We start from the raw sequence: 26,330 nt of genomic DNA on the forward strand, positions 1-26,330 counted from the left end.
TGGAGTCGCCTGTCCAGGTGGGACAGGGGTGTCAACTTTATTGACAAGACACATATATGTACACGTGTGTTACAGAACACGACACACCCGTAGGGAAGACTGGACGCTCATGATCCAAGGGATTAAAAAAAGCACCACGAGCATCGGGGGCTCAGGCCGTGTCCACCAGCAGCCACGGAGAGGCCAGTGCCCGCCACCCGGAGCTTGGCAGCAGGAGCATGCTGCCAAGGGCACCGGTCGCCCAACGTCCACTCCTAACTTGGCCAGCAAGTTCCTCCTTGTCCTCAGAGTCCCCTGTCCTCCAGGGTCCTTCCTGGCCACAGAGGCCCCACGAGCCCTCACACGGTGACCTTCTCGATCACGCCCTCGCCGACGTGGACGTCGTCCCCCTGGACAGTGACAGTTGCAGACTGACCACACATGTGCTGGTGGTCCTTCCAGTCCTGCAAGGAAGGACAGACTGAGTCACGGTTCCGAGAGTGATTGCCCACCCGAGGCCGCAGTCCTTCATGTGCTGAGAGCCAGCATTCCCGGGCAGGGGGCGCCCAGCCTCGACCCCCCTATTTAAGGAACCCGCTCAGAGACAGCCTGGATGACCCTGGAAACACGTCCACACTCTGATCTGGCGGCTTCCTCCCTGGGATCAAGGAAACATAATCACACCTGCAAAGAAATACTTGTATCTGATATTGCTTCCCGCCGTGTTATTTATAATTGCCCAAGTGAGACCACTCAGCGTGTCCACAGAGGGGCTGGGTGACCGTGGCCCCCAGGAGGTCGGGGAAGACGGCCCACACCTGCCGTCAGAGTAGGAGATGCCGCCCCCGGTCACAGGCTCTGGAGGCCTGACAGGGTGTGGTTAGTGGAGACGTAGACCCCGAACACACGAGAGGTTAGGGTTCAGTGAAGCATAAGACACGAAAGAGCATCACACACGCGGAGGAGCAGAGGCTGGGGCGACCCCGGGAGCGGGCTCTAGCTGCCTGTCTCTGCGCTGTCCTCTGCTTCCGTATTTTCTACAATAAGTGTGCCTTATTTTTACAATAAAAAGGTGAAATTTCAAATCATTACAGGCATACCTGGGAGATAGCACAGGTTCACCTCCAGAATAAAGCGAATGTCACAGCAGAGCCAGCTGCACGGGCTCAGCCGTCCCGGCTTGTTTGGGCTACGTTTACGCTGCACTGTGGTCTGTTCAGTGTCCATGGACCGAACTCAAAAAACACTCTACTCCTGAAAATGCTGACCATCGCCTGACAGTGCATGGAGGCCACAGACCTCTCATTTGTAAAAACACAGTTATCTGAGAGGTGTAAAAAAGCAAGGTCTTAAAAGAAAAAAAAAAAACCAAGGTCTGCCTGTGTATCGAAAGAATAAACGAAATTTTGTGAAGTATAGTTGATTTACAATGTTAATTTCTGCTGTATGGCAAAGTGATTGTTAAACACGTGTCTTTTCTTTTACATGTTCTTTTCCATTATTATCTACCACAGGGTATTGAATATAGTCCCTGTGATACGCGACAGGAGCTTGTTTCTTCTCCATCCTGGTTTTCACTGCGCCCCCCCCTTGCCCCACCCTCCTTGGCAACCACATGTCTGTTCTCTGTGCCTGTGAGTCTGTTTCTGTTTCGTAAACAAGTTCACTTGTATCACTTTCTGGATCCCTCATGAGTGATATGATACTTGTCTTCCTCTGTCTGATTTACTTCACTTAGCCTGATAAGCTCTGCGTTTGTCCATGTTGCTGCAAATGGCATGATCCCACTCTTGTTTATGGCTGAGTAATATTCCATTGTGTACATGCACCACGACTTCTTTATCCATTCCTCTGCAGATGGACACTTAGCTTGCTTCCATGTCTTGGCTATTATAGATACTGCTGCTGTGATCACTGGGGTACATCTATCTTTTCAAATTAGAATTTTGTCTGGATATATGTCCAGGATTGCTGGATCATACAGTAACTCTAATTTTATCAAATTAAGGAAACCTCATACTGTTTTGCATTGTGCTACACCAATTTACATTCCCACCAACAGTGCGGGAGGGTTCCATTTTCTCCACATCTTCAGCATTTGCTGTTTTCAGACTGAAATAAATTTTTAATTTGAAAATTACCTGACTATGTAAATCTATATAGTACGTAAAACAATGTGTGTTGGGCTCAAGTCCACAATGTTTCACACTATACATAAAAATTAGCTCAAGATGGATCATAAATCTTAACACAAGAACTACAGGGAGTTCCCAATGGCGCAGAGGTTAGGATCTGGCACCTTCGCTGCCATGCCCAGGGTTCGACCCTGGTTGGGGGACTGAGATGCAGTAAGCTGTGCATGTGGTGCAGCCCCCAAAATAATAATAAATTAAAATAAAAATTCAAAAGACTTAAAATTATAAATGTTTCAGGAAAAAATAGATTTCCCTGACCTTGAGTCAGGCAAAATTTCTGAGATGCTACACCAACAGTGTGATCTCCATTAAAAACATTTTTAATAAACTGGGCTTCTTGGGACTTCCCTGGCCATTTAGTGATTAGGACTCCACACTTCCACTGCAGGGGACATGGGTTCAATCCCTGGTTGGGGAACTAAGATCCCATAAGCTGCATGGCATGGCCAAAAATAAAAAAGAATGAAAATAAAAAATTTTTAAAAGCTGGGCTTCAAATTTGTATCCAGACTGCACAGAGACGTCTCCACACTTGATAAGGAGAACAATCCCATTTAAAAATGGGCAAAAGATTTGAATAGACATTGCTGCCCAAAGGATATTCAACTACCCAAAAAGCACACAAAAAGTTGCTCCACATCATCGGTCATCAGGGAGACGCAAACTAAACCCACTGACGGTGCTGCACGCCCAGTGGCAGCAGGGCTACAACCAGAGGGCAGGAGCGAGCGCTGTGGATGGGGCGGACTTGCACTGCTGGCCAAGCTGAGTTTCCCAACAGTCACACACAGGTCTGCCCAAGTGTACATGTGAATGTAGCCCAGACAAGCAGCTGCCCTCCGGGGAGCCCCTCGTGAGTGTCCACCAACACTCACACAGGGGGTCCGTCCAGACGTCCGTCGGCTGACGGCTGGAGAACAGGCGAGGTCCAGCCACACCAGGCACAATGCCTGGGCCCCACGGGGTGGACCTGAAAGTACGCTGGTCGGGGGAGCCGGATACAGGAGACCACAGGCGGCACGACTCCTGTCACAGCAAGCGTGCAGAGGGGGAAGCGACGAGGAAGAGGCTCCTGGTCTCCAGTGCCCGGGGGCATCGGCCTGAGGGAGCTTTTGGGGGTGATGGGAGGTCCTAAAACTGAGTTGTGATGTTTTCACAACTGCAAACTTACTATAAATCGTTGAATTGTGCACTTAAAATTAGTGGATTTTATGGTATGTAAATTCTACCTCCTTCAGTGAAGGTATAACACACACACACACACACACACACACTCAAACGGGATTTGGAAAAAAATAGTCTGCACCTAAAAGTGGAACAGGTCATTGCCGGTCCCACTCTAGGAAGGGAAGCAACAGCAAGCACCCCCAGGTCTCTGGGGAGCACAAAGGGTGGATGGAGCCTTACTGCAGAGGGCCGGCTGGAAGCCTCACTGCAGAGGGCGGGCTGGAGCCTCACTGCCGGCACCACCGTTTATCACAGGGACCTGCGGGTCTTGGCGAGTGTTCATTTTTGACTGCACGTGAGAATCAGGGTTTTTGAAATTCACTGTACATTGATTTTTGCAAATAAAGCCAAAGCCTATGCCTTTATCAGGACAGCATGTTGAAAGAGGACAAATCTAACACAGTCAATGGAAGCAATGGCGTCTTCGTCTACAAGGTTGTACCCAAAACTTAAGTGCCCAATTCAATAAGAGTGCAGATGCTTTTAGTCAAGATGGTAACTGGCTAAAATGACTGCATCAAGAAATAAACCCACGAATCTTTCTGGGATGGTTCAAAGTCAGGGACGCCAGCAGTCAGCTGCCCTCTGGGATCACAAGCTGGCTCCTCCTGGCAGTCCAAGCTCCCCACAGTGACCCAAGCACAGCAGTCAAGCAGGCACCCTGTCCTCAGTGCCCAGCCCACTGGTGAGACCAGGGAGAAGCAAACACGTGGGTCTCTTCCCCAAGTGTCCAGCCCGACACACAGGCAGGGCCCAGGCGCAAGCTGGGAGCCATGGACATGCTTTCCACGCTGTGCTGACCTCCTCAGCACCCCCTGCAGCCCTGAGATGCAGAGGAGGAAGGTCCCACACACCCTGGTCGTGGGGTCATCCCTGCCCACCTCTCGCTGGAGGGCGTCTAAGGACGGGATCTGTGGGCACCGCAGAGGCTGTGTCCACCCACGCAGCTCCAGGTCCCAGGCAGCCCAGGCAACGCAAAGGACAGCATATGCCACCACTTGTCCACCCATCACGTTACCTTCTCTCATTGTGAAAAATTTCCAGGAGAGGTGAACCCCACAGGCCCCCAGCCCTCTGCTCGGCCTCGCACTCTTGAGTGAGGGCCAGAAAACCGGCAAGTGCTACTCCCTCCAGCCTCCTCAGGGTCAAAGGCCAGGGGGTGGAAGCAGAAGTGCAACCGCACCAACAGCCGGGCTCTGTGCCCAGGCGGCCAGGCTGGGGATGCTGACCGCGGTGAGGTCTGGGCCGCGGGTGAGCAGCGGCTTCCACTGCCACAGCCCATGGCACAGGAGGCTGCCTGGGGGCCCTGCTGGGGCCTGGGGACACAGGAGGGTCGCGGGCCTTCCTCGCACTAGCAGACAGGGCGGGGGCGGGGCCTACCTAGCACTGGCAGGCGGGGCGGGGCCTACCTAGTGCTGGCAGATGGGGGGACGGGGGCGGGGCCAACCTCGCACTGGCAGATGGGAGGGGTGGGGGCGGGGCCTACCTCAGCACTGGCAGATGAGGGGGTGGGGCGGGGCCTACCTCAGCACTGGCAGGCGGGGCAGGGTGGGGCGGGGCGGGACCTATCTCACACTGGCAGATGGGGGGGCGGGGCGGGGCCTACCTCGCACTGGTAGATGAGAGGGGGTGGGGGCGGGGCCTACCTCAGCACTGGCAGGCGGGGCGGGGCGGGGCCTACCTTGTGCTGGCAGATGGGGGGACGGGGGCGGGGCCAACCTCGCACTGGCAGATGAGGGGGTGGGGCGGGGCCTACCTCAGCACTGGCAGGCGGGGCAGGGTGGGGCGGGGCGGGACCTATCTCACACTGGCAGATGGTGGGGCGGGGCGGGGCCTACCTTGCGCTGGCAGAAGGTGGAGCAGTAGTTGACCTTGTGGCAGCCGGTGCACTCGCTCAGGGCCTCGCGGCCACAGTTCACACAGGACTGCTGCAAGAGGACAGGGTATCAGTGGTGGGCACACCGCCCAGAGAGACAGAAGGGGGGCAGGTGACCGGGACCAGACCGACCCGCATCTCCTGCCCTCACCTTACAGACTCTGAGCAGGAGGCAGGGGGCTGGATCACATACAGGCCAACCTCGCTCCAAACTGCAGGGATTTCATTTCCACCCAGCATGCAGAAAGCAAACTGGGAGGGCCAACATTCTCAGGTGTTCAGGGCCAGCCCGAGTGCCAGGCCCTGGAAGGCCCCCGGCTGGGCCCCCACTAACAGCCTGGGTGCCCCTCGTCCTGCATCCCAGGCGTCCCCAGCCCACCAGCTGGGCTCCGTGAAGTGGGCCTTCTGTGTGCTTTCCCCACAAAGCGTGACACTGCTCCTTCTAAAGCGGGGAGGGGCGGTAGGGGTCGGTGCAAGGGGGTGACGGGGCCGGGCCAGTGTGTGCAGCTGTGACCCATGGTGGCAGGCAGCCAGGACCCCAGCACGCTGCAGGCCAGGCCCCTGCTCCGACCGGTGGGGGACTGTGTTGGCAAAAACAGCATCCTGTGTCTTGGTTCCTGTTCTGGATTCAACTTCCTTGTCTGCTGACCACAATGCTGACCTTTCCACCTATAACCTGCCACCCCCACTCCTTCAGGAAACTCCTGCATCAGAGAGGCAGTAAGCTGGCTCGTCCCTGCCTCTCCTTTCCAGGACAAAAGAAGCAGCATGAAGTCTGTGGCCACACAGAGATTTGGGGGGGAGCAGAGGTCCTGCAGAGCCCCCAGCAGCCGCCTGCAAGGTCTGGGACCCCAAGGACCCTCCTGTCTCTCATCTCAGGGAAGCGGCCTTCATGCCGCACCACGACCCCCACCAGCACCTGGGCCCACCCTGGCTGTGCTCCCAGCACCAGGGCTGTCCTTGGACAAGAGCAGGCACTGAGTAAACGCCTCTCACCACAAAGGCCTGCGTCGTGATGAACCTTGTGGTGCACGTGCCACTTTTGTACAGAAAGTATTTCCAACCCCTTGGGCCTTCCCAACACATCCCTTTGGGAAAACGATTTCTTAACCTGAAATAAGCAGAAGCTCGGAATCCGAGTCAGGCACATTAGCACACATGCAGGTGGAGGCGGAGGGCAGAGAGCGCCCGGGGCAGGGTCTGCGCACGCCTGCCAGGACCCACACGGCTCCACGCTGCCAGCCAGCAAGGCCCAGATCTTGGTTCCTAAGACCATTCATTCTCCACAGCTGATTCCAGGCCTGGGGCTGGATGGCATCACTGATTCAACCAACAGGAGTGTGAGCAAACTCCCGGAGACAGTAGACAGAAGAGCCTGGTGCGCTGCAGTCCATGGGGTCGCAAAGAGTTGGACATGACTGAGTGACTAAACAACAACAGGGCTGGGGCAGGGAGCCCCCAGTGTGGGCCTGGGGGGTCTTCTAGTCCTAGAGAGGAGGAAGGAGTTCAGAGGGGCAGGTAAGGGACTTGGGAGACACTGAGAGAGTTCCAGCCGCCGAAGATGCAACAACCTGAGCAAAGCACATAACACGGGCCCCCTGAGTCCACCCAGACACAAATAAAGGGACCAGAGACAATCTGCAGGGGAGGGTTCTGGAAACACCCCCACACCAGCCCTGTCCAGGAGGAGCCCCCGCCCCCAGCGTGCCCAGTGAGGAAAAGGGGGACTGCTGCACTTCACAGCTGGACCCTGGGGTGAGATAAGGCCCTGAGAAGAGAGAAACGCGGGAGCCTCCCCCCGGGCAGCCACAAGAGACAGCGCTGCTGACCCACGGGCACCGGGCTTCCGCCAGCACTGAGAACAGCGTCTGCTGTGTGCCCGTGGCGCTGGCCGGAGCCCTCAGCACAGCGGCTCTTCTGACCACACTTGCCTCTTGACGGGAAGGCGGGTGACCAGCGAAGGCCTGAGAAGGAGCCAGGGACATGGACACGGACCACAGCACAGGCCCAGCGCCCTGCAGCCACATGGCTGGCTTCTGCTGGACATGGCGCCCTTGATGGGAAGGGCGTCTGGTCTTCTGCCCTGTTTAATCTCTGCTGAGCTAATTATACACACACAACACAAATGCCCCATGGTTAAAACTGACTAAACATCTCTGATAGTTCAGTTGGGCTAAAATTTGATTTTCTAAGAAATTCCACATAAAACATCCAAGAAGGTAGCCCTGGTTCCCTCCCTGGGAGGCAAGCGCCTGGGTCTTCACGTGGGGCCCCTCCATGGACTCTCTGCTCCCCACCACACACGACCCTCAGAGCTGAGGAGCACGCTGTGGATGCCTCCCAACAAGGTCTACAGCAACAGTTCCTCTGGGGCCACCTCTCTCCATGTGATCCATGGGGCGGGAGGTTCCTCTCTCTGTGTAATCCGGGGCAGGGGGTCTCTCTCCATGTGATCTGTGGGGGGGGTCCCTCTCTCTGTGTAATCCAGGGCGGGGGGGTCTCTCTCCATGTGATCCGGGGCAGGGGGTTCTCTCTCCATGTGATCCAGGGCAGGGGGTCTCTTTCCATGTGATCTGTGTAGGGGGGTTCCTCTCTCTGTGTAATCCAGGGCGGGGGCTCTCTCCGTGTGATCCTGGGGGGGGGGTCTCTCTCCATGTGATCTGTGGGGGGGGGGTCCTCTCTCTGTGTGATCGGGGGTGGGGGGGCTCTCTCCGTGTGATCTGTGGGGGGGTCCCTCTCTCTGTGTAATCCGGTTCGGGGGTCTCTCTCCATGTGATCTGGGGCAGGGGGTCTCTCTCTGTGTGATCTGTGTGGGGGGGTTCCTCTCTCTGTGTAATCCAGGGCAGGGGCTCTCTCCGTGTGATCCAGGGTGGGGGGTCTCTCTCCATGTGATCTGTGGGGGGTCCTCTCTCTGTGTGATCGGGGGTGGGGATGCCTGCCTTGTGCATGTGATCCAGAGTGGGGGGACCGTCAGTTGTCCAGAAGCCCCTCCACGACAGACCCGTGCCCCCTCCACCCCCAGCCTTCCGGCTCCTTGCCACCCAGACCCTGAAGGTCACTCCTCACTGCTGCCACATGCTTCAGGGACACGTTTTGGGTGCCTCACTTGCATGAGTCAAGTCATGACCCCTCAGTCCCCAGATGATCCTGGCGAAGGCTCCCCAAGGAGTCTGGTTCCCAAGACCCAGTGCCCAGGCATCATGGTCAGCAGGGGCCATGGCTCAGATGCATCAGCAGTTACAAAGGTGAACACACTAGGTGTGGAGGGTGGTCAACTGACATCTGCAGGAAATGGAACCAGGTCAGCTGAGGAGCCTGGAGCCACCAACACTCACACACACGAGGACACCAGCTCCACCTATGTGATGCCGGAACCCAGGACGCCTGTTTCCCCTGGCCGTGTGTCCAGCTTACAGGACAGCCATGTGAGGACACGTCACACCACCGGCTCCCGAGAGAGGACGGGCCTGCCTGTGAGCCCCCGCCGGTGTCAGGGCTCAGGATATGGACATGTGATGATGTCCCGGTGGAGAAGGCTCAAGCCTCTCACTAAAGGCTGAGCGTCTTCCACCAAACAGCACTGTCAAGTATAAGGGCATTTCATATCGCATTTCTTTCTTAGAAATACATGAAATTACAAACAAAATGCACAGCCCAGCCTTTCACGGGTGGGGACCTGAGCAACCCTGCCGTGCCAGACGCTCCTGGCTGACCCGCCAGACACACATGTCAGGAGGTCTGCACAGCAGGAATTCAGCTTCTGGACCCTTCGTGTGGATGAGCCCGGCTGTGACTGTGGGCTGGTCCTATCTGAGAAACAAAACCCAGGCAGCTGAGCCAGCACAGGGCCCTGAAAGTACCCGCACGACCCAAGCAGGTGGGGCCCCGTGTTGCATCCTAACCTAGACTTTCTCTTTCCGTCCATCTGTCCTCAGAGAATTTTCACAGAATTTACTTGTAGTTTTATTCTGTGAAAGAAAGTCCACGAAAATCTATGAAAAATGTAAAACCGAAAGTTAAACCGCTTCCTTTTGCACTTCCCTCCTGGGATGAGGTTCCGGGTTCTGTGCAGTCAGCAGCCCGAGCCGCCTGCCCACTGCCCAGCTGGTCTGGCTGCTGGGGTGGGGGCTCAGGGCGGCCTCCCCACACCCGCACTCCCGGCCCTGGGCTCTAAGCAAGGACCAGGGTCTCCCCCACACCCTCCAGGCTCAGCAGGGGGATGGCAGACACGATGGTGGGCACTGGACAGGCAACCACAGGGGCACACAGGCTGGCAGCTCCTTAGAGAGTGAATCTGGAGCCACCATGGGACCCAGTGGCTTGGCTCCCAGCTTCACACCCTAGAGAAGTGACAACACACATCCATACAGACAGCTGTGCACGAATGTCAGAGCACGTTCACCATGGCCAGAAGTAGAAACGCTGAGAACGTCCACTGATGGCAGAGCGAAAAAGTGATGTGGCGACTGGTATTTAGTCATAAAAAGGAGTGAAATACTGATCCAGGTTACAGTGTGGATGCATCGTGGAAACACTCTGCTCAGGCAAAGAAGTCAGACACAAAAGACCACATCCTGTGTGATTCCCGTTTCCAAGAAACGCGCAGAACAGGCAAAGCCAGACAGGAAGCGGGTGAGTGTAGTGGGGTCTGGGGTGGGTGGGAAGAGGCAAAGTCAGAGAAAGCGGGTGAGTGTAGTGGGATCTGGGTGGGTGGGAAGAGGCAAAGTCAGAGAAAGCGGGTGAGTGCAGTGGGGTCTGGGTAGGTGGGAACAGGCAGAGTCAGAGAGAGAAAGCGGGTGAGTGCAGTGGGGTCTGGGTGGGTGGGAACAGGCAGTCAGAGAGAGAAAGCAGGCAAGTGCAGTGGGGACCTGGGGGTGGGTGGTGGTGGTGCTCACAGGTCCAGGGTTTCCCTGGAGGTGAAGAGGCCTGGAATCGATGGGGACGGCTGAATGAGTGTGAACAAGCTGCTGGACTGTGTGCCTTAAAGGGTGAATCCTGCAGCCTGTGCACCGCATCTCAGCAAGAAAAAGAAGACGCTTTCATTATGCATGTTAGGGATTTTTCTAAAGTATAAGATCATAAATATGTGAACATATGAACACACGAAAATAACTAAGACTGAAAAAAAAAAGAGTAAGACTGGTTATAATGCAAAACCAGATACAAATAAATATTTAAAAAAGAAAAGTAGTAAAATGCTTATAAATGTGAAATATGCAAATATTAAATGATTAAAAAGTTGGTCTCTGAGCAGCACGAGACCATCGTGGCTCAGGCACACAGCCTCCCAAACCAAAGAGAAAAAGGAGCAGCTGTCATTCAGGTCACCAGAGCAGCCTGCAGGCTGACCCTCCAAACAGTCACCACGGAGCCAGGAGGCAACGATCTGAGGTCTGGAAAGCGAGGAGAGCAGGCAGGAATGGAGGGGGCCTGGTTGGGGGAGGCCCTGGCAGGTGGGGCAGGAATTGGCGGGGGGTGGGGGGAGGATGCTGAACCTGGGGTTGGGGGAGGGAAGGGTGTGGGCAGCAGGCTGAGGCTGGAGCTGCAGATGGCCGGAAAAGAGGAAAGCAGACGGGCCGGTGCACGGTGGCCACAGGCTCTGGCCGTCCCCAGGGAGCCAGCACGGGGCTGAGCCAGCAGAAACAATGGGCGAGACAGCTGGGCCCACGGTGCCCCCACGCCCTCCAGGAGAGCCTGCAACCCCCACGTGAGAGCAGCAGCAAGGCCACCCCTGTCCTCCAGACCAGGCCTACAGACACGTCCAGCAACAGAAACCGAGACAGACCCCTGCACGACGGCTGGGAGAGCAGCCAGCTCAACTGCTTTGGAGGACCAAGTCCAGCACTTCCCAGGTGAGCAGACAGAACCCAGCAGATCTCAGAGCTCCTGCCTGGAATCAAAGTGCCTGGAACTAGCAGGAGCAGGGCATCCCCAGGTGCAAGGGGAAGAGTGAACACAGCAGATCCTGAGACAACCGGAAGGTCAGAATCAGCTGAGACCTCAGAGAGGCAACGGTGAAGATGGTCCGTGAAGCAGGGGAAGAGGCGACCGCGCTAAGTGGCCCTCGGGACTAATCGGAACAGAGGAGCCTCCAAAAGACGCAGGCGGGTTTTCAGTCCACTGCCTCCTGGCTATGACAGTCCCCACAACCCCCCCTCCAGATTCTGCAAGTCTCGGCAAAACAAAAACATAATTAATACTCCGATAAAACCTTCTTTCCTCTTGTCTACAAAAAGTAGTGCTAAAATGAAAAATTTTTTTATATAGATTTGGTGAGAAAAAAACAACATGGCTCGTTTACAAATAACCGTCCACAGCTACTGCAACCAGGAACACCCCCTGCTGCCCGCTCTCAGCCGGCCCCAGCCCCTCGAGAGGGCTCCGGGCACCAAGCAGCCGCCCCCATGAGGGCTGCAGGGTTGCTGGGGGCTTAGGGCCCTTGTGCTGCAGGAAGCGCTCTGGGCCCAAAGCTTCCAGACCCTGAATGTGGGACGTGAAGTACCCACGACAGCACCTCTGGGGCAAGACGCAGGTGCAGAGCTGGCCTCCTGGAGGAGCAGATGCCGGACGACGCACAGCCGGCCCGCCCGCTGCCCCGAGAGCACAGCAAGGATGCTGCTCCATCCCGTGACTGTGTCACAGGAGACGCTTCCCCGGGGAGGCTGCCTAACTGGACGTGCGCCGTCTGCCACAGGTGGAACGTGTGTGAGAACCGAACGCCTGAGGGGGACGCCTGCCCTCGCCAGCAGAGAAGCTTCACTTGTGTGTGCAATGCCAGCGCCCCTGCCCGGGAAGGCGGGCGGGCGCTGCAGGCAGGCGCAGACCCACGGCGCGGACAGTACCTCCTTCCTTTCGGCGTCCGCCTGGGCTCTGGCCTGGGCCGCGGCGGCCTCCCGGTAGGAGCTGGCCTGCTTGGCCTGTTCAAACAGCGTCTTCAGTTGCTGCGCGGTGCTGAGCAGGGAGTTGACCATCTCTTCCAGGTACAGCCAGCTCCGCTGCTCCGACACTTCCAGTCCGCTGACCACCGCGGGGGAGACGGCTTTGGTGGGGGTGGAGGGCGGCGCCGCCAGGGCTGGCAGGGACGTCAGCACTAGCCCGAGGGAAGCAAAACAGAGCAAGGAGTCAACAGGTCGCCTGGCTCCGAGGGACCTCAGTGTTCTCATCGAGTCTGGTGCAGAGCGCAGGCCTCGAGGGGACCTGAGATGCGGCAGGTGCAGAGATGCCGTCACACCCCGGCTCCCCCTCCAAGCCCTACTGTGGCTACAGCTACCCGACCACGGACGGCGTGCCAACTGCAAGCAGGAGCTGAAGCCTCCTGGTTTCGTTTCTGCTCACACAGAAACCTTCAGGGCCTTCTGTGGGCACGGGGGTGTTGGGGCACAGATCAAGGCTGGCAGGGGGCAGGTTCCTCTCAGCTACAGAAGAAATCACAGGGATGGAAAGGGAACCTGGGGCAACGCTGACTCTGGACACGATGTGGAGACTCACACTTTGGATGCAAGAGGCCTGCCCACCTCTGTCCTGAGAGGCCTGGGCAGAGATGCCCCGGGGGAGATGTGCGCACCCAGGCTGTGCTGTGCATGTCTGCCTCCTCCAAGGAAACGCCCTGACGGGAGCACCGGCTGAGTCCTTGGTGCAAATGCCCCACCAAGGCCCGTTTCCAGACCCCAGGTGTAACCACTAGACAAGAGCTACATGAGATGCACGGTCAGCAGTCAGGAGCCAGACCCACAGAGTGGCCAGACCTCAGCTGTGAACCCCGCCCCCCGGGAGGGCAGGGGCCTAGAAAGACAGGACCCTGAGACGAGCCTCCAGCCCTCGCTGCGCTGGACATGAGGGGACAGGCAGTGTGACAGGGCAGACAGAGGGGGCAGCAGCTGCTCTCAGGGGCCCCGCAGGCTAGAGCAGGACACACCCCAACACAATCACCCCAGGAACAGGCTGCACCGCCCTGAAGAAAACAGGAAGCCATGAGTCCACACTGGAACCAGTAAGGAGCAAGTAGGCAGGAGTGCAGAGACATGGGTGGACACCCCCGAGGCTGGCCGCAGCCCGCTGGGGCTCTCCTGGGGCTGGGGCTGGGCTTTAGGAGATGTGTTGGGGGAGGCAAGTACTGACAATCAGAGACACACACACACAGGGATGTCCTGTCAAGCTTCAGGCCAGCGAGTCACAAACACGCACACTCTCACACCTGAAGCTGGTGGGACAAGTGTCCTCAGACACTGACCCAAAGCAGGATCGCAGGTAGAGGCTGCCCGGATTCTAGGCTCTGCAGGGCACAGGGCACCAGGTGAGCAGCCTTGCCCCACCCGGAATCGGGCAGCAGCTTCCAGTCTACAAACACAGGACTGCCTCCCCCGACCTCGGGAGCGGGCTTCCTTCACTCACCTATTTTGGGATGAGATGTTGGCAGTGCGGCCTCGGGGAACGGTGCGATCTGGCAGCTGTCCTGATAACCGGGGTAGTGGGGCTCCGGGTGGCTGACCCTGCACGGGGGCTGCACGCCCGCTTCCTGCACTGTGCGGAGAGGGGCACCACACCTGTGACCCCGCTGCTGCGCGTCCAGCCAGGCAGCCCTCGAGCCCACACGTGGAGGAAGTGGACTGTCGGGACGACTGCGCGGGGGGCCCAGATGGAACCAGAACCAGAACCGACGACCGCGCGGGGGGCCCAGACAGAACCAGAACCAGAACCGACGACCGCGCGGGGGGCCCAGACGGAACCAGAACCAGAACCGACGACCGCGCGGGGGGCCCAGACGGAACCCAAACCAGAACTGACGACCGCGCGGGGGCCCCGACGGAACCAGACCCAGAACTGACGACCGCGCGGGGGCCCAGACGGAACCCAAACCAGAACTGACGACCGCGCGGGGGCCCCGACGGAACCAGAACTGACGACCGCGCGGGGGCCCAGACGGAACCAGAACCAGAACTGACGACCGCGCAGGGGCCCAGACGGAACCCAAACCAGAACTGACGACCGCGCGGGGGCCCCGACGGAACCAGAACTGACGACCGCGCAGGGGCCCCGACGGAACCAGAACCAGAACTGACGACCGCGCAGGGGCCCAGACGGAACCAGAACTGACGACCGCGCGGGGGCCCAGATGGAACCAGAACTGACGACCGCGCGGGGGCCCAGACGGAACCAGACCCAGAACTGACGACCGCGCGGGGGGCCCCGACGGAACCAGAACTGACGACCGCGCGGGGGCCCCGAAGGAACCAGAACTGACGACCGCGCGGGGGGCCCAGACGGAACCAGAACTGATGACCGCGCGGGGGCCCAGATGGAACCAGAACTGACGACCGCGCGGGGGGCCCAGACGGAACCAGAACCAGAACCGACGACCGCGCGGGGGGCCCAGACGGAACCCAAACCAGAACTGACGACCATGCTGGGGACCCAGACAGAACAGAACCGATGACAATGCCGGGGACCCAGATGGAACCAGAACTGCACAGGACTGGGTGGGCTTCTGCTGCTCCTTTCACTCCCTGACGTCGCCTCAGAGTTTACAGATGCACAGGGCACCTCTGCCCGCTGGCTCTCTCTACAGTCCCCAAGCGGCCTTGGATTTTCAGGTCCTGGTCCTGCCACCACCAGCCACGCCCCCAGCCCCCACCCCCTCCTTCAGGGTCTCCGTGGCTCCTGCCGGTGAAGGGGGAGCCTCTCGGGGCCAAGGCTCCAGGGCTGAGACAACTTGCCTGTGGCCCCCGCAAAGACGTCGCCCTGGGCTGGACTCTCCGAGATGACAGCGGTGGCCTCCACAGTGGACGCCCGGTCAAAGGTCAGCGCGCCCGAGGTAGTGATCTGTCCTGAGGGGGTCACGGTGACTGCAAGGGCAGGGCAGCCGTCACTGCGCCAAGCCAGAAACCCAGCGATGGGGCGGGGGTGGCGTGGGGTGCGCATCAGCGCCTGGGGGCCCCCAGTCCATCTCCGCAGGGCAGCGCCTGGCGCCAGTGAGGGCAAGGCCCACCCCCCCAGAGGCAGCTCCCGCTGTTGGATCCTAAACACACACACGCGTGTACCCTAAGGAAAACAGTCTCATCAAAGCTGAAGAGAAACAGCAGCCCCGCCTCCCAGCATCTCGGAGCTCCGTGTCCTCAGGGCCAACCAGCCCCCGAGGACCCGGGTCACCTTGCCCACCGCCTCAGGAGCTGGGTCGTGGACAGTCTCTGAGGACCCGTCAGCCCCCAGACCTTCCCTTCCTTTGGGTCTCCCCGGTCCCTGACACCGTCTCGAGGTTTCAGGAGCAGGGGCTCCTCCCTCAACTCCTACCAGCCTCGTCTACCCGCCTGGGGTGTACGTAGCCTCTGAGGGCAGGGGGCTACCAAGACCCAGACCCCCGGGCTTGGCATGAAGCCGCTGCAGAGGAGAGGCAGGGACCCAGGAGGCCAAGGGGCCTCTGGGAGCAGGAGCTGTGCCGTTTTAGACCCAAAGCCCTTGGCCACACGCGTGGGCAGGATGTGCTCAGAGCATGCGCGGTGGCAGCGGCCCCACGGACACTCACAGGTGGTGGCGGCAGTGGCGGGGAGCAGGGTGATGTTCTTGGGCGCATCCTTCTTGACAGGCGTGGCCGGCAGCTCACTCTCCTTCTTGCGCCTCTTGTAGGGCACGAAGAGCCTAACAGGGCCGCTCTAGGGGGTGGGGGTCAGAGTGAGAGAGGGAACTGCCCCAGACTCTGTCCTGATGGACGCCCTGCCCAGGGACACGCCGAGCTCAGCTCCCTTCACCCCAGTGCCTCGAAGTAACAAAAGAGGTGCTTTCAGGGAGAATGAGTGAGTAGCAGTGCTGCAAACAGTGAGCATCATCCACACCAGATTTTTTAGGAATTCCCAGAAGACAGAAAACAAACGGGGACCAAAGCAAAAGGGAGAGGGGCCCACGAGAGCAGGGGGCGCCCCACAGACCCAGACACGCAGGAGCAGAGGCCCTCAGTGGGGCAGGAAGGCAGGACAAGGGGAAGGTTAGGGAGCCTCCCGGCTTGTGCCCGAGACCCCATGGGCTCACTGGCCCTTCTGCTGCCCTTTCGCATGTGTTGTGGACCCAAGTGTGGACTTTCTTCTCAACCCCAGGATTTCCGCTGGGCTCCTCCCTTCTGTGATTTTCTCCACGTGATGAGACGTTGTTGTCACACCTTCTGGGCTGAACTGTGAGGTCCCAACCAGCAGTGTGGCTGCATTAGGAGTAAGGAGGGTGGGGCCCTAACCTGGTGGGATTAGTGTCCCTGCAGGAGGAGACACCAGAAAGACCCCCTAACTGCCACATGAGTGAAAGCCTGCAGGCCAAGAGGAGACCCTGCCAGGAGCAAGCCGGCACTCGGACCTGGGCTGCCGCCTCCACAGCTGTGAGAAAGCCCACGTGTACTGCAGCTGCCCCGGGCGTGGTGCCCAGCTATGGTACCCAGGCCATGGTGCCCGCCCCGGCCCCGGCCCCGCAGACTGAGACGGAGACCGAGACCCCTGCTGAGAATGCTTCCACTCTGCAGACACAGAGCCTGCCTGGAAGCCCCACCAGCTGCTGCAATGGGAAGTGTCTACTGCCTGCTGCTGTTCTTCTGTGGGGCTCACACATCCCCGTTCCTTTACATGTCTCGTGATTTCTGTTGATTTCCTGGGCGCTGTACTGAGCCACAGTGCAGATGGCTGCTCCCCCCCAGGCTCCCCGGCTGCAGGCCTGCACAAGCCGTCCCCTGCGGCCCCTCCGGCCAGCAGCAGTCAAGCTGCTGCACCAGCTGCTGGCTCTGCGGTTTCCAGCCGACTGCGCTACCCTCTGCAAACGGCCATGCTGTGGGATCCAGGCACCTGGGCTCTGTACTGGGGGCTTTTAGGACACACCTAGAGGAAATGCCCCAGGCAGTCATTTAGCTGGCACCCGCCCCACACACCGCCCCACGCGGGGCCTGGGCAGCACTCACGGCCATCAGCCTAACTCCTTGGTCCTATCGCTGCCTCCGCCACGGGGACCTGCATTGCGTTGGGTACGGGCGAGCAGGGCCGGACGATGGGGCCAGGGGCCTGGAACGGAGCTTCCCCTCAGCCAAACAGGCACACGGGGAGGGAACAGGCCCTGGCTCACACACCAGACTCACAAGATTCTCCTGAATAAAAATATTTTTTACTGTATGCCCCTAGGACAGCTTTCAGACATCTTAAGCAGGTTTTTTCCATTGTTTTGCCAATGAGGATTATGTCTCTGGGGAGTTGGTCCATGGGGCTCTGCAGACCACCATTCCTGACGTGGAAGCCAAAATGTGTCCATTTGATGAAGGAGACATACGAGATTTTATTTCATGGATTGCACCTTTGGTTCCATGTCTAAGAAATCCCAAGTCTAACCTGAGATCACAAAGATTTTCTTCTAAAAACTTTAATTTTGTTTTCAACAAATCTGACTCTAGAATCCACTTTTAATTCATTTGTATATAAAGTATGATGTCTAGGTCAAGGGTCACTTCTATGCCTACAGTGTCCAACTGTCCCCACACCTTGTGGATCCGAGTGTGGGTGGCTGGTCTGCCTCTAGATTGATGGGCCCCCCTCCGCAAAACCACACACTCTCTCCCAAGGACACCACTCGACAAGTCTGGGGGTCCTGAGCTGTGATCCCTCCAGCCTTAGTCTTCATCCTCAAAGCCATGCCATAATCCCATTTCCTCTGCCTTTCCATACAAACCTTAGAATCCTTAAAATCCTGCCAGGACTGTGAAGGGAGCCATGTCAAACCTGTAGACCCCTCTGGGGAGAAGAACACCTTCCCCACATAGAGGCTCCCACCCCACGGGTCCAAAGCGTCCCTGAGTTCTCTTCTGGCAGCTTCTAGCTTTCAGCATCTAGGTTCCACCCCGCAGGTGACACCTCAGGGTTCCGGCATTTGCAGAGACCACAGACAACCCTGCTGTGTGTTCCACGCTTTCTGATGGGGCAAACCTCCTGCTCTGCTCCTTTGACCCCTGCAAGACCTTCAAGAACATACCTGCTGGTCCCCCCAAGAAAATTTTAAAAGCATTTTATTCTCACACAGATATCCTGCTGGGTAATTCTTCGGCCACCTGATGCCAAGAGCTGACTCTCTGGAAAAGACCCTGATGCTGGGAAAGATTGAGGGCGGGAGGAGAAGGGGTAACAGAGGATGAGATGGTCGGATGGCATCACCAACTCACTGGACATGAGTTTGAGGAAACTCTGAGAAACAGTAAAGGACGGGGAAGCCTGGTGTGCTGCAGTCCACGGGGTCACAGAGAGTTGAACAAGACTTAGTGACTGAACAACATTCTATTAGAATCACGTGTAATCTGTGTACAAACTAGACAGCTTCAGAATATTTGGTTTTCCCAGTCAAGAACGTCTCTCCAATTGTGCTTTCTTCCACGGCTGCTAATAGTTAACCAGATGAGCAATCGAACTTTAAAAAGGAGGACTTCCCTGGTGGGACAGTGAATGAGAACCTGCCTGCCAATTCAGGGGACACGGGTTTGATCCTTGGTCTGGGAAGATTCCACAAGCCGCGGAGCAACTAAGCCCATGTGCTACAACTCCTAAGCCCGTGCACTGCGACTGCGGAAGACTGCGTGTCCCAGAGCCCTGCTCCACAGCGAGAAGCCACCACCCACTGCAGCTGGAGAAAGCCCGCACAGCAACGAAGACCCAGGGCAACCAAAAGTAAATACATTTTTTAAAAGTACTACAAAAAAAAAAAAAACTTTTATGTTTTCTTAAGAGGAAACCTCATGAAGCAGGTTTTCAGTTAATTCTGAGACATTTAAAAATCACACTCAACAACAGAAAGACCGAAACAAAGCTGGTGGCTCACACATCACAAAGTGGCGTCACACTGAGAGCCACTCAGCAAGGTCAGAGCCGGTGAAGAGGCCCGCCTTTAAACGGTCAGGGGTCAGGGTGAGGGAAGACTTTAAAGGCATTAAGTGTGCTCTACACTAATCAGTTCAGTGTAGCCTTTTTTACAAAATGATGTCAAAAATGCAAAACGTAAACTAGCACGTTGTCATCACCATTAGAAAACGGGGGCCGAGACTGTGACATCACGGAGGTTTATTTTATCTAAGAAAGTTCCCTTCAGGCTCTCCGAGCAGTCCTAGGGCCCACTGAGGCCTCAGCCATCAGAGCAATATCCAAACGACAGAGTCTGAGGGGAAACTAAGGGGGAAGCAGCCAGAGAGGAGCTGACGGGACCGGGGGCACTCACCAGGGTCATGTCATCACAGCAGGCGGCACAGGTGCAGGAGGCTGCGTGAGGGTTCAGGATCCCATCCTGGGGATTGGAAGACACCGCGACACGGAAGAAGGTGTGAGACACCGTGACATGGGAGAGGGTATCAGAGACACCGCAACACGGGAGAGGGTGTGAGACACTGCAACACAGGAGAGGGTACCAGAGACACCACGACACGGGAGAGGGTACCAGAGACACCGCAACACGGGAGAGGGTATCTGAGACATCGTGACACCGGAGAAGGTACCAGAGACACCGCGACACGGGAGAGGGTACCAGAGACACCGTGACACGGGAGAGGGTATCAGAGACACCGCGACACGGGAGAGGGTGTGAGACACCACGACACGGGACAGGGTATCAGAGACACTGCGACACGGGACAGGGTATCAGAGACACCGCGACACGGGACAGGGTGTGAGACACCGCGACACGGGACAGGGTTCAGAGACACCACGACACGGGGCAGGGTATCAGAGACACCACGACACGGGACAGGGTATCAGAGACACCGCGACTCGGGACAGGGTGTGAGACACCGCGACACGGGACAGGGTATCAGAGACACCGCAACACGGGACAGGGTGTGAGACACCGTGACACGGGGCAGGGTATCAGAGACACCGTGACACGGGGCAGGGTGTGAGACACCGTGACACGGGACAGGGTGTGAGACACTGCAACACGGGAGAGGGTACCAGAGACACCGCGACACGGGACAGGGTATCAGACATCGCGACACGGGAGAGGGTGGCCCATAAGTGAGATGACAGGCCCAGGTTCCAACCAGCTCCACCCTGACCCCCTGTGAGGATGGAACCCATCATTTCCAGAACTTCTCTGCACATGTCATCCACCTCTCCCATCCAGGGAGTATGGGCGTGACGTCTCTGCCAACCCCAAGAGCTAAACTGGAAACAGGAGTGGGGAGCCTATCCCTTTGGATAAGCTCGAGGAGAGACACGGTTGGTGTCTTTCAAAGTCACGAACAGAGTTACTCAGTCTTACTGTGTCTCTCCCCCACATACGTTATTAAACTTCCGTTTGATTTTCTCCCGTTAATAAATAAATTCATGTGCACTCACTCAAACAGAAGCTATGTTGCCTCATCCATTCCTCATCCTTGCACAAGGTACCATGCAAATGTCCTTAACATCCCATTTGAAACATCAGCAAACAAAAGGTTAAGCAACTTGCCCCAGGTCACACAGCAAGTGAGTGGAGGACTCAAACCCTGTCTGTCTGACTCTGGCCTGCGGGCCTTGAGAGCCCCATAGCCGACAGCGTGGGAGGTAGGTGGCAGGCGGTGGGTGGTGGGAAGGCGCATGCTGGGGTACCTGGATGAGGCACTGCAGGGGCCGCCCTGCATAGCGGATGCTCCTCTTCCAGTCTTTGCTGCTGGCCCTTCCTGCCATGGCTTCAAACTCGGTGGGGCTGTACCAGTTCTCCCCCTGCTTGATACAGCGACCCCGGCCTCCTGAAAAGACAGGCCACCTGCTGTGGTTCCTGCTCACGCCAGGCCAGCTGCCCCTTGGCACCCTGCCGTGAACCCACACCAGCAGGCATTGTGTCTGACCACCTGCCCAGCGTCCACCTGCTGCCCTGGGCACCATGCGCTCGACCACCTCCCTCATGGAGCTGATGACCTTGCCCACTTGCAGAGCTTCCTGCCGACCGGACACCAAGTGGACCCAAGACCTCAGGAAACAAGGGCCAGCCCTACCGCCTCCTAAAAGTGCCCATTTGCTTAACTAGTCTATGCCGTTACAGCCTTCCTTGACCCCAGCTGCAGAAAGAAGGCCACCCTCAAAGGAGAAGCAGTGGTCTGAGCCCAACCCAGCTGGGTCCACCCCTCACTTACCTGGGTCCACCCCTCACCCACCTAGGTCTACCGCGCTCAGGCCCATCCCCCGCCCACCTGGGCCCACCCACATCCCCCTGGGCCCGCCTCCTGCCCACCGGGGCCCGCCCCCTTCTTCCCGCCCCCCCCCCCCCCCCCCCCCCCCCCCCCCCCCCCCCCCCCCCCCCCCCCCCGGGCCCGGCCCCGCCCACCTGAGCCGAGCCTGCTCTTGTACAGGGTCCCGCTGATGTTGCGGCAGCGCACGGGCAGCTCGCTGTCGTAGACCGACGGGTCCCAGTTGTACTTGGTGCCCCCCTTCTCCTGGCCGGGAGCCAGCGGAGTCGGAGGGGACTGAGGACCTTGAGCAAAGAAAGCGCCGTGAGCGTGAGAGACCCTGAGCGTAGCCTGGACCTCACGGAAGCTCACGGGTCCTCCTCAGCTCAGCACCCTGCCCCCCACAACTCTGGGCAACTCTCACTGCCTGGAACATTTTCTACTTAAACAGTATTTGATATTCGAGTTCCCACAAAACACAGAAGCTCACCCAGGAATAACTCCAGCGGCCTAGGGGGCGCTTGGCCCCAGAGGCCCGGAGCGGGCGGGCGGGCAGGCAGTACCTGGGGTGAGAGGGGCTGCGGGCGCCTTCAGCCCGGCGGTCTCCACGATGCTGCCATCTGTGTGCACGACGATGAGCGTGGCCTTCTCGGGGTTCAGGCTGTCCCCGATCTGCAGGGCTGTCCTGCCTGACTGCAGGACAGAACACCCACCGTCTCAGGGACAGCCGTGGCACCCCTCTGAACCAGGCTGTGGTCCCCCGGACAGGTTCCAGCTGACACCGCCCCCGGGGGGGACCCCTTCCAGACGCCGAGCCAAGACCAACCAGAGGCGAGGTCTGTGTGACCCCAAGCAGACGCTCACATGGTGTGTCCAAGTTGAGGGATAAACACGCTTCTGGCCCAGGAAAGGCCTGCCCTTCTGCCCCGGAAGCTCTCACGAGGTTACAGGTCTCAAGGGACGGTCTCCAAGAGGCCAGCTCCATTGGTACAGGAGCCAAGATCCACTTGGTACGGGACCCCTTCTCATGCCCCAAGTCCCACCCAGAGATGGGGCCTCCCAACCCACACTGCCCACAAGCCTCCCCGGGGCCTGTATGCTGCTGTGACCTCAACTGCCTCCCCAGGGACAGCGAGATGCCCCATTCTGCCCATGCAGAAGCTGAGCCCACCCCGACTGCCCCCAGGCACACCTCACAGCCTCGCCCAGACAGCCTTGCAGTGGACTAGGGACCCAGGCGCACCCCGCACACCAAGGTCTGGGATGCGCTCCTGCTACCACGCTGAGACGGAAACGGCGACCCAGAAACCTTCGCTCCTCTCTGAAAACATTGCCTTCACAGCAGAGGAGGTGAGGAGTCGACTGCGGGGTTGAGGGCCCTCACCCATGGGCGCACACACACACACTGGCCTGCTCTCACAGACCTGCAGGGTCTCTGCCTCAGTAAGGGCGTCAGCCCTGCGTGAGTGTGAATCGCTGGACTTGTGCGACTCTGGAGCAGAAAAGCAGAACGTTTTGTGCTGGTCCGAGAGCCACAAAGGGTCTTTCTATTGAGGCAGGTGGGACGCACAGACACTTGAGCTGCCCTCTCACTGTCTGCGTCCAGGAAGGTCACACCAGATTCCGGGCCTTCCTGTCCTCAGAGACCTGCAGGGTCTCTGCATGGACTCGGGGTGCCCTAACTCCCCAGCCTTCTGGACCAGAGAGCCTGCTGTTGGGTTGGACACGCCCGAGGCGCGGAGCTGCTGCCTGGCTGCCGGCTGGTGTCTCCAGGCAGCAGAGCATATAAACCCGCATTCTTAAACCTGCATCCCCGTGGCCCTCACCGTCCTGCCGCCCTCACGCTCAGGAGCGAGCTCTCTGTCCGTCACTGTCCCAGTGACAACTCTGCTTTCAGGTGTACACAGTCCAGGTGTGCTCCCCGCTTCCCCCCGGGCGCTCGGTGGAGGGCAGGCTCAGGGTCCCCGGGGAATGGGCTGCCCTCCTCGGGCCAGAGTCGCCCCCGTGTCTTACCAGCACGTGGCCCGAGAGCGAGGCGGCATTGGCCACAGACGTGGTGAAGACGTTGTCCGCCGAGGCACCCACATTAGCTACTGTCACGGTGGTCACCTCTGCAACACAGGAGCCTGACTCAGCACCTAGCCAGAGCCAGAGGCCACCAGGGGACGGGGTGGCGGGCAGTTGCCACGGCAGGTCCCTGAACTGCCAAGGGAGGCCTAACCCTGGGCATGAAATGCCCGACCAATGTTTCTAGACCACAGTCTGATCGACCTGGTCCTTCCAAGGACATGAGGCTACCTCTCCACCCCCGCAGAGCCTGCCACGCACAGTGAAGACCCACTGAGCCAGCCACAGCTCTGCCAAACTGCCGTGGCCTCTTGCTTCCTCCTAGGAAAAAAAAAACAAACCAAACACCCAGAAGGAGCTTCTCAGATCCCAGAGTCCCCTCCCCTGTTGTGGAAACCCTCCCAGACCAGGGTCAGCACGGTTCTGGCTGAGGTCTAGTCCTCCCTCCTCCTCCATCACCTCGACCTGCCACTGATCTCTTCTTCCTGAAACCCATCAGACCTGCTGGTGCCCCCCGCCCCCAACATGGAGCCTGGCCCCTCCCAGCAGCCTGCACACCCCACCTCCCTGCACCCCACCGCCGCTCACACCTGGCTGGCTGCCCTGACAGCCCCCCCATCAATGCTCGCCCCACTCCGAGCCTAGGTGGGGCTGTTCCTGGCGGAGGTGCTCAGATTGACAGAGGGTCCCACACAACCTGTCCACCTGCACTCACTGAACTGCTCTGAAAATCCCTGTCCCCCGTGTGTCTTCTCCACCGTTTCCCAGGGAGCCTGGGGCTAAGGGGCCTGAGCCCCTGCTCAGGTCTACACACCTGGCCTGCAGCCCAGAGGAGGCAGCCTCAGCCCAGCAGAGTGTCCTGTTGAGCTACCGAAACCCAGGAGTCACCTGACCTCAGCAACTCACAAAAAACAAGTTTTAACACACTCAAAAAACACAACTATAAAACTTTGCAAGAAAAAAAAAAAACACCTGACATTGGGGCTTCCCAGGTGGCTCAGTGGTAAAGAATCCACCTGTCAATGCAGGAGACATGGGTTTGATCCCTGGTCTGGGAAGATCCCCCATGCGGCAGGACAAGTAAGCCCAAGCACCACAACTACCGGGCCTGTGCTCTAGAGCCCAGGAGGTGTAACTACTGAAGCCCTCACACCCTAGAGCCGAGCTCTGCAACAAGAGAAGCTGCTGCAGTGAGAAACCTGTGCACCACAGCTAGACAGCAGCCTCCACTCACAACCAGCGGCAGTGAAGCAGCAGCAAAGCCCAAACAGCAATAAAGACCCAGCAAAGTAAAAAATAAAAAATTTTAAAAAAAATCTGATGTCAATACATTTCTCTGATGATAGGACAAACAGCATCATATTTCTTTTCTGCCTTCAGAAAAATGTGCGCAAAAATAACATAAACCTGAAGAAAAACCTAACTATTCAAGATCTCAACGTTAAACCAGTTTAGCAACAAAAATGGAACCCTTATTTAAGGGCCACAAATCCTTCTCCCCATGCTTCTGCGAGAATCCCAAAAGACCACAGCACAGACAGACCAGAGGCAAGGCGGGCAGCAGGGGAGCTGGCCCCACCAGCGCCTCCAGCCCAGATAAACGCAGGAGCACCTGGATGCGGAGGCCGCTGTCCAGTTCTGAAACCCACGAAGTTCCTTCTGGAAGGAGAGCCTCAGGACACTCCCCAGGGGTTCCAGCGCCTGGCTCAGTGGGCCAACCGGGAGCCTCGTGTGGGAGGGACCATCACTTGGGAGTCTCTATCTCCATCGGGATGGTGTCCCAGGGAGGCACAACCTCTAAAGGGCGCTTGGGGAGGTGGCTCAGGAACCTTGAGAATGAGCATGTTCTGTTCATCAGCAACAAAAACGTGGAAGGGAAGACCCATCAGGGAAACGGGGGGCAGGGCGGGGGGCCATGGGGACAGGCCAGAGCGGGGACTGAGGAACAGGGTCATGGCCTCCAGAGCCACTGCCCCCAACGCTTGCGGGCCCGCCCTGGCTGAGCGCACCTCACTCCCCAGGGCTCGAGTCCCATCTGGACCCGGCCAGCAGAATTCTAGATGACCAGACACGCCCATCCCCGCGCTCCTCCAGGACAGGACCTGGGTCTGACCCCCGTGTAACCAGCAACCAGGACATAAGGAGGGGAGAACGGGCAGGGCAAGAAGCAGGTGCTGAGAAGGTTCCAGAAGGAACGCAATCCTGAAAGGAGGGAAAGGCGTTCAGGGAGCAAGTGTGCGGCAGGACAGGGCCGGGGCGCTCCCCGGGGTAGGTGTGCAGGGACCACCGGGCACACGACGTGCGTGCGCGGGTGCGCTGGGCGGAGGCAGGGCAGGTGTGAGCGGGGGACGAGAGCGCGGGGCGGGCGCGCGGCAGGTGCGGGCAGGTGGGCGCGAACCGCGGGCGGCCGGCACTTGCCTGCGAAGGCGGCGGCCGCGGCGGCCTCGTCGGGGCCGGGTAGGGCCTCGGCGCCCATGTCCATGTGCCCGGGCTCGGCGGCCATCACCGCCACGGCCGTCACCCGCCGCGTCTCGCGCTCCGACTCCGAGTCCCCGTCCTCCTCCGAGTCCTCGTCCCTGCTGAGCACCGGCTCCTCCGCCTCGCCTCCCGCCGCGGCCGCGGCCGCCGCCGCCACAGCGGCCGCGGCCGCCACCGCCGCCGCCTCGGCCAGGCCCAGCTGCTTGGCGGCCGAGTCCGAGTCCTCCATCCGGACTCCGCCGAGCCCGCCCGAAGGCTCCGGCCGGGGCCGCCCGAAGGCCGGGACGGAGCCCGAAGCGCGCCGCCCGAGGAGGCCGCCCGAGTCGGGCCGAGCCGAGCCGAGCCCTCCAGAGGAGGGTCGCCCGAACCGAGC

At 58.8% G+C, this 26,330-nt stretch overlaps 1 protein-coding gene across 5 annotated transcripts; it reads right to left on the bottom strand.

Moving 5' to 3' along the window:
* On the bottom strand, positions 1-26,201 carry DEAF1 (DEAF1 transcription factor). Of its 5 annotated transcripts, none has more exons than XM_061160636.1 (12): positions 25,898-26,201; positions 23,426-23,523; positions 21,976-22,105; positions 21,571-21,717; positions 20,856-20,995; positions 19,492-19,557; positions 15,797-15,923; positions 14,991-15,119; positions 13,669-13,797; positions 12,120-12,367; positions 5,240-5,326; positions 1-443 (listed from the first exon to the last, which is right to left on the bottom strand). In XM_061160636.1, exons 1-12 carry the CDS (start codon positions 26,184-26,186, stop codon positions 339-341), a joined length of 1,695 nt encoding a protein of 564 aa, XP_061016619.1. In that variant the 5' UTR covers positions 26,187-26,201; the 3' UTR covers positions 1-338. The 5 variants fall into 5 exon arrangements, 3 of the variants coding, with proteins under 3 accessions (XP_061016619.1, XP_061016610.1, XP_061016629.1); XM_061160627.1 differs by having other exon boundaries at positions 5,240-5,329; XM_061160646.1 differs by lacking the exon at positions 14,991-15,119 and having other exon boundaries at positions 5,240-5,329.
* Positions 26,202-26,330: the final 129 nt, after the last annotated feature.

Source organism: Dama dama, chromosome 2 (genome assembly GCF_033118175.1).
Source record: "Dama dama isolate Ldn47 chromosome 2, ASM3311817v1, whole genome shotgun sequence".
Taxonomy (NCBI): Eukaryota; Metazoa; Chordata; class Mammalia; order Artiodactyla; family Cervidae; genus Dama; species Dama dama.

Bases quoted from the DNA above. Each gene is read 5' to 3' on its own strand.
- DEAF1 (XM_061160627.1), bottom strand. From the start codon at position 26,186: ATGGAGGACTCGGACTCGGCCGCCAAGCAGCTGGGCCTGGCCGAGGCG. The intron at 23,524-25,897 runs GCAAGTGCCGGC...CCTGTGTTGCAG, and splicing joins CGCGGCCGCCGCCTTCGCAG to AGGTGACCACCGTGACAGTA. The intron at 5,330-12,119 runs GTACTGTCCGCG...GTCCTCTTGCAG, and splicing joins CGGACGCCGAAAGGAAGGAG to CAGTCCTGTGTGAACTGTGG.